The sequence below is a fragment of the Myotis lucifugus genome, unplaced genomic scaffold (assembly GCF_000147115.1).
Source record: "Myotis lucifugus unplaced genomic scaffold, Myoluc2.0 scaffold_3474, whole genome shotgun sequence".
NCBI lineage: Eukaryota > Metazoa > Chordata > Mammalia > Chiroptera > Vespertilionidae > Myotis > Myotis lucifugus.
In genome coordinates this window covers 7,562-15,572 of record NW_005874522.1, presented here as the reverse complement: position 1 = coordinate 15,572, position 8,011 = coordinate 7,562, and the positions used below count along the sequence as shown (strand labels likewise).

Genomic DNA, 8,011 nt, shown 5'->3' with positions numbered 1-8,011 from the left:
CACCCAGCGTCCCCACAGGCGTGCAAGTCCCAGCACAATTCCCTTGCGGCCAGAGTAATAAAGAAGGGATCTGGGAAGCTCCAAGGATTCTTTTAACCCCCCCCCCCCCCCCGTCCCCTCTCAGAAACATCACCTTAACATCCAGTTAAGAGACGCCTAACAACCTTCCCTCCATTCAGCTGGTATTTGAGTGACTTGCCTGCAATTCGCCAAGAGCTGTGTCAGCTGCTGTGTCTTATGCACCTTTGTATTCCTCAAGTCCTTGCTTTTCAAGGGATTTTCAACCTAGTAGATCAATTATGACAAACACACAGAGTGATACTCCCAGGCACTGAGTCTTAACTTCCGTATCCGGTACACAAACAAAAGGTTTGAATTCAAAAGAGGAAGAACTCATGATCACCCCAAGGTGACATGCAGGCAGCCCTACTTCTGGAATGCAGTCCTAACGGAGAGGTACGGAAATTGAGTTTATAGGTTCCGCGAAGACTTCTATTCCCAGAGATCTAAGCAAATTATAAAATTTCTACTTGCACCTCATCTTTTAAACACACCTGACACCTCTTAATCGTCTCCTCCTCCGCAGTGAACACACATTGACCTGTTGAAGATCAGAGACCATCCACACGGTGACCATCCACACGGAGCTGGCTGGGGCTCACCTGACTCCAGGCATTTACAGGTCATAGGTATTAAGCTTATGAAACCTAGGCCTCTTAGCAACATCGCCAGCCCCCTTTTCTTCCTCAGTCTTTTTTATAAAATAACCGTAATTTTGCCAAGACTACCATGCAAAGATGCCCAAACTTCTCAGAAGCGTGATGTGCCAATTTGTCAACTGAAACATGAGTCGGATTTAGATCCACAATAACCAGAATTGGAAAGGCGAGTGTAGAGAAGTTGAGAATAGCATGTCTTTCTGTTTAGATGCTTCCCAGTGCTTCCCTGGGAATTCCAGGTTCCGGAGGGAGCCCGCTGGGAGACTTTAGAAGGAAGGGCATTCTGTAAACTGTGCCATGTGGTCCTGTGTCACCCGCCCTCCCGGAGCAGCCGTCAGGGCTCCTTGAGGAAGACACAAAATAATTTCACAAACAATTTCCAATGTCTCTTTCCAAATACTAGTGCGTTTGCCCAGAGCTACTGACAAGTAACAAAATTGGGTCATTTGAACTTTGTCATCTTCTCCCATAACATGTGAAAGACGTTAATGGCCCCAAAGCAAAACAGGGATAACAGATCAAAGGCTTTATGTGGGAATGGACACTTTATAAATGGCTAATCAGAGCTGAGCCCTGTAGGATCAGAAATAAATGTATAAGATGCCACAAATCATAACTGAAAGGTCTGAGATGAGAGCAATTGATTTGCTGTACTAGTGTTTTAAACATGATTGATTTCTCCTATAAACAAACACGTTTTGGCCTTACACTTAGTGGAAATCTTTAGAACAGGCGATTTGTCATTCAGATCCCCTCTCTTTCCCTTTACGTTGTTAATTTTGATGGATTTTTGCATAAGCCTTTTTAAAACCATTTTGGAAGCAGGTGGAATATTCATTATACAGATAGGAGCTTAACACGGTGTTCCAGAACGAACTCCGGGTCCCCCGCAGAGCTGCCCCCGGACAGCCTCCCCTTGTAGAAGGCAACTCCATCCTCCGGCTGCTCAGCCAAACCAGGGAGCCGTCCTTGCCTCCTGTCTCCTCACACCCACACTGACCTCTGAGCAAGTCCTGAAGCGCTGCCTCCACTGAGAGCAAAGCCAGCATCGCCTCTCGCCCGGATCCTCGCTGCAAACGCCTGTCCCACCCCTGGCCTCCTGCAGTCTCTTCTCAACGGCGATGCTTTCAAAACACTGGTCAGCTTCTGCCACTGCCCGGCTCAATGCACGGGAGGGTCCTGCTTGTCCTCAGAGGAAACGCCAGACTTTTCACCTCTAAAGCCCTCCCCACTCGTCCCTCACCGGTCCTCTCGGGTCTCCTCTCCAGGCACCTGGGCCATTTGCTGAGCCTTAAACTTGCCACTTACGTCTCTGTCTCAGGGCACTTGTCACAGGGCCCTCTGCCTGGAAAGCTCTGCTTCCAGGTGTCCACATGGCCCATCCTCACTGGCAACCACTGGTGCCCCTCCCACAGCGGCAACCTGCCCAGCTCTACTCTGCGTGACCTAGTGGTCCCTCCACTCCAAATCATCATTGCCCCTTGCAGGTTGCAAAGTCACACGTGAGAAAAAGATCCATTCAAAGTGCAAGGTAGGCCAATGGATTTCAACAGAACCAAGAAAAGTCCACCAATCATGGTTCGGATTCCACATTGCAGCTAACCGTGAAGGGATGAGCACTTGTTGAGTTGTGGTATATGAAAAAAGAATAAAACATGCCCTAACTGGTTTGGCTCAGTGGATAGAGCATCAGCCTGCAGACTCAAGTGTCCTGGGTTCGATTCCGTTCAAGGGCGTGTACCTTGGTTGCAGGCACATCCCCAGTGGGGAGTGTGCAGGAGGTAGCTGATCGATGTTTCTCTCTCATCAATGTTTCCAACTCTGTCCCTCTCCCTTCCTCTCTGTAAAAAATCAATAAAATATATTAAATAAAAAAAGAATCGCTGAAGCCGGTTTGGCTCAGTGGATGGAGCGTCGGCCTGCGGACTGAAAGGTCCCAGGTTCGATTCCAGTCAAGGGCATGTACCTTGGTTGCGGGCACATCCACAGTGGGGAATGTGCAGGAGGCAGCTGATCGATGTTTCTCTCTCATCAATGTTTCTGGCTCTCTATCTCTCTCCCTTCCTCTCTGTAAAAAGTCAATAAAATATATTTTTAAAAAAAGAATAAAATAACCTGAAAGGGTAATTAAAATACTCGTAGAATCCGCAGAAATAGTCCTATCTTTTTTTCCTTTAAGGTAACAGGCTATAAAGTTTCCTTTTTCCAACAGCTGTCGGAGCTCCATAGAACAGCCACTTCGCAGGGACCCCGCTCACTCTGCACGCACAGCAGACTACATTTGACCTAGTCGTCCTACATCAGGCATGTCAAACTCAAAGGCTAACACGGGCCAAATAAACGAGGCATGCGGCCCGAGGGCCACAAGTTTGACATGCTTGTCCTACATTCTCGAATGGCTATTAAAAGTGGCATATCCAATAGAAATTTCATACAGTGTTGTTCTTCAGCAAAATTCTGGCAAGTCTTACCTGAAAGATGTATTTGCATTTAATGGAGGACAGATAATAGAGGACTAGCTTTTCCTCACAGTGCTGGCAAAGTTGATTCATCAGCTTCTCCCTCAGCTCCCACATTCCACGTCTTCTTTGCTACAGGGTGTCTCTCGCCACCAGCTGCCCCTACCACAGGCCACCAGGGCCTGCTACCCCTACAGGTGACCTGTGAGGACCACACTGTTAGCAGATATGGCTTCACGGTGCTGAGGAGCACTTGGATTTGATAGGGCACCTGCAGTCATTCCTTCTTTCCCCAAACCATTTATCTGAGGATTTATTTTACAAGTACTTCTGGTCATGAAAAATGGCAAGGCTTTAAGTCCCAAAGGGATGAGGCTATAGTGGAGTAGTAGAGCTGACACGCAGGGGCACAGTCTCTTCCTGGGAGCACCTCGCCACACTTCAGTGGACATGAAACGGCCACACCAATCCTCTGTATTTTGATTCCCATTTTCCCTCACACACAAGCCAGGTGACCTCTGCTTCCAGCCGGTGTCCCAGGTCGAGCCCCCGCCACAGGCGTCCCGATCTATCCCCTGTGCACCTGCAGCTCAGGTCAAATGCTCTCGCTCTGACTTGTCTCTTCCAGAAACTTCTCTCAGATTCTCACAGCTCCCTGCTGGCCCCTGTTGCTCTAAATCAACAGGAAAATCAGTGGCATGCTACCTCCAGGCTGGATCTTTTCTTCTTTGTATTGGAAAGTATTGTTTGCAAATCATGAATTATTATTTACAAGCGTTTCACTGTTCCCACTCACTATAAACATCGAGAAAATGGTGTCTACTTCACCTTCATGTGCCTGCAACATTTAACAACATGCAATTGTGTGCTCTGTTAAATTAATCAAGTGAATAAATCAATGAATGAGAATGAGAAAAAGGAAACCAAATGCCCCAACAATGCTAAATTTTATTAAGGGACTTGGGGTCCAAGGATCGTCATTCCCTCCACTGCAAACAGAAGACATGCTCATGTCCATGGATGAGAGTGAAAACTCTAAGAAATTCAGAATTCTGAGGCCCAAGTTCTCTGTGTTCTGGTAAAAACTAGTATTTCCCAATCGGATTTTTAAAAAGGTTTTTAAATACAGCAGCCATCTTTAGGAACTCTAATTATGGTTTTACATCTGGGCCTCTGGGGTGTCAGCCAGACAGACCCAGTCAGAGCAGCTTTATGCTCAAGCAGCGCATTCTCTGGGCTCCGTGTTGTTAGTCATCCTACACCCGGCGATGGGCGGCAAAATGCCCTCGCTCTCATAAACAGGAAATAAGGGGGTTGGCCACATCAGAGCCGGCTCTGTAATTCTTCCCCTGGTGCAAAGGTGTATAATGGACACATACATTCGCAGCAGCAGTTCATTCCAAAGAGCAAATTTGCATCTAAGTGGCTTCTGGTAGCTGGAGACTCCACACTACTCATACCTCAATTTGGAAAGGGAGTGATTCAAAGTGGGGCGAGGGATTAAAAAAAGAACCCCAGGCTGCAATTACCCTCCTCATCTGGTAAGCATCTGCTGAGCTGATGGTGTCTAAATGGCAGAAGGAACATAGAGGCCTTTTCTAGTTTGTCTCCTGTTAAATAAACCCCTGCCCTTAACAATGCAGGATTAATAGCTGTTGATAGATGGAAAATACATTAATGCCACAGCAAGTTCAGTGCTTACATAAAGACTTTGTTCAGGAACTGCATGCCCGATGAAACTCTTAAAAGCTGCTGGAATTTTTCAAACGATGGCATATATTAGAGAAGGGATTTTCCTACTTAAATCACAAAAACATCATTAATAGGAACCCAGTATAAACAGGGCTGGCGCGGCCAATCCCTTCAATGGTGGCTTTGTTGGCTTAAAAATAACACCGGGCTCTTGGGGGAATTCCAGTGGTAAAATTAATTCTCTCTATAAAAAGTCTTTACAGATGATATTTCCGCTCAAGTCAAAGACAGCCCATGGACATTTCCTCTCTTTCTACGGTGGATCACGAAGACAGAAATTCAAACCCCGGACCACGAGAATCAAAGGGCCATTCATGTCCAAGGAAACAAAGGAACCTAATATTGAACTCTCATCAATTCCCTATGTATTTATTGTCTGTTCCGCTCTTCACAGAGCATCATGGGAGTATCACTGCAAAGCCACTCTTCACAGAGCATCATGGGAGTATCATTGCAAAGACACTCTTCACAGTGCATCATGGGAGCATCATAGCAAAGCCGGTGACTGCTGGAAGGTCTTTGCTCCGTGCCCTCAACATGCCGATGGGACAGTGTGTCCTGATGAACAAGATGTGAGCTAACAAGTCAAGTGGCTGCCTCCCGAGCACACGCAGGAAGGCAGTATTGGAAGTTGGGGCAAATAACTCCTGATTCAGAGAATAGCAGCACATAAGCGCAACGGCTGTGCTTTACCGAAAACTTGACACATATCATCTCATTTAATCCTCACAGCCTTGGCACAGGCGTGTTCAGAAAATGCTCCGGTTCAGACCAGTGCGAGTGAGCTCTGCTTAACATCAAATGGGGCTCAATTCCAGGGGCCATCTGAAGAACTGTCCCAGGAGGGGACAGGCTGCTGGGGTGCACTCACCCACGCTCAGACCTCTTTGCTTGAGGGCTGCCCCCAAAGTCGCACAACCTGGAAAGGTCAAGCCAGGACCCGAACCCAGGTCGGACTGCCTGCTCGTCACCACACCCCCACTCTTGGTGTCAACAGGCCTCTCATGTAATCGCGGTATTAGGCACAAGTGAGAGACTCGTCCTTATTTCTCTGTTTATCTTTCATTTTCCCATCTACCCACTCCCTGACTTCCCTTTCCCCTAACCTTCAAAATGGGACAGACTTCCCTCCGAGATGTTCACTCGCCGGTATTTCACTTCCTTCACGAGCTATGCAACTGCTTCAAAAAGAAAGCAAGCCATCCCGTGTGTGCGGAGGGTTGGGGGAAGCAGTCGCCGTGGCTGCCTGGTTTCCGCCCAAGCCCATTGCCACGGACCAGGAGGGGCCAGACAGTCTCCGCCGGGCAGGAGGGGCGGCGTGCGCTCTGGGGAGGATGAGTCACCCCACAGAGCACCAGTCTGGCCGGGAACCCCGGGAGCGGTCAGCGGCTCTGCCCGGGCTGCGGGGAAGCCCTACTCAGAGAGGGAGGGAGGGACGCGAGGATGCGGCACCGCAGCTGCATGGGGACCTGCGGGAAGAGCAGCGTGGACCAGCACCGCCACGCTCACGCTCGGAGCAGCGAAGCCGTGTGCACCCACAGACACGGCTCCTCAGGCAAGTAAGTCATCAAGGTTGAGAACATCAGGATGGCTCCCGAGGATGAGTCATGCCATCCTACCTATCTGCTTTATTCTGCTGCCTTGGGGGGAAGACAACAAGCTTAATGGACTGACTTATCCTTACTATTTAAAAAAGGGTAAATTGACTGGTTTTGCTGCTCTCTATAGAAACTCATTCCTGCAAGCACCAAAGTGCAATGATGGCAGTAAATTTTTTTGATGATAAAACACATAGAGAAATAACAGGCAGGGAATGCATCCCTGGAGAATAATGAGTCCAGAGAGGGGACATGCGTGTGTGCTACGGGGGACACGGGGCCTATCACGCAGCCGGGGAAGCTGAAGGACGGCCCTCAAGGAGCCAAGCAATGAATTAGTTCCGGCATAATTTCTGTCTATGACACTCGCTTGTATACGCCCATAGTTGGCATTGAAATTGGAGTGAAGCCTCGAGAGGAGCAGAAAGCACTGTATACCCCACTGAATCCCAAATCTCACAATCTGACTTTTTTATTCCAAAACTGGCCTAATGAACTTGCTTTATAACTAATGCTAGCCTAACAACGTCTCGTTTGTGGTTTTCATGCATTTTTGGTAACCATGCAGCGATTTCAATGGGAAATCCTCTGTCGTTGTTATCAAGTCTAAAAATCACATCCTGTGCCTCCTGGATGAAGACGCTCGGTCCCTCCGGGAGCACAACAGGAGCCGCGGTCTGCGGGGTCAGCTGCAGCCCCTCATTGGCTGACTGCGCTGTGTGAGACCTGCATGAGGACGAGCTCGGAAGTGCAAACCTTCCCACGACTGCCTCGTATGGAAATTTTACCTTTAGAAAAATAAACTGGCAAACAGTGTGTCACTTTTAGGCCTAAACAAACTTTTTGGTTCATGGCCTCCATGACAGGCGTGCAGTTTACTGAGAAAGTAGTACTTAACAAAAGAGGTAAAGAACTGAACTGCATGGACTCTTCTAAGAACCCAATAGATCGCCGCGAAATGTTTTTGCCTTTGATTCAGCTGAATAGAAAAATCAACCTTGGCATTTCTGTTGGCTTTTGTCTGCCTCCATCACAAAGCAATTACAATGCAAAGTGTCACGCGTGACTGGTAAACGATGCTGCAATTTTAAAGAATGCTACTTTGTGCAAAATTACACTCTATTTTCATGACAAGTGTTATGATTACTAACATACATGGAATTTTGACCAAATCTACTTGGTTGGCATTTGTGTTCTTTTCCTAATACCATGAGAAAACACTTTTTGAACAGCTTAAATAATCTAAGTTTGCAGCAAAAGAACAGCCTACAAAGTTTAGCTGTGGATACCGGCGGTTAAGATGGAGGAGAGGCCAATGCTCACCATTGGCCGTGTTCTTTTTGAAGTTGTCCAGGAACTCCTCCAGAAGCTGGGACTGGTTAGGAGGGGGGAGCAGGCCCTTCTGGTCCCTGGAGAAGAGGTCACTGTCCGACCAGGAAGTGCACAGGGTTCCCTTGGTGCCTGGCGGCCGGGCGATCAGCGT

At 48.0% G+C, this 8,011-nt stretch overlaps 1 protein-coding gene across 1 annotated transcript in view; it reads right to left on the bottom strand.

Moving 5' to 3' along the window:
• Positions 1 to 7,851: 7,851 nt before the first annotated feature.
• The window catches only part of LOC102427433 (T-lymphoma invasion and metastasis-inducing protein 2-like), a gene marked incomplete at its 3' end in the record, with an annotated part of 4,521 nt that continues 4,361 nt past the window's right edge, over positions 7,852 to 8,011 (bottom strand). Inside the window, exon 5 of the mRNA XM_006108770.3 lies at positions 7,852 to 7,989. Within this exon, the coding sequence (XP_006108832.2) occupies positions 7,852 to 7,989 (138 nt within the window). The remainder of the gene's footprint in view (positions 7,990 to 8,011) is intronic.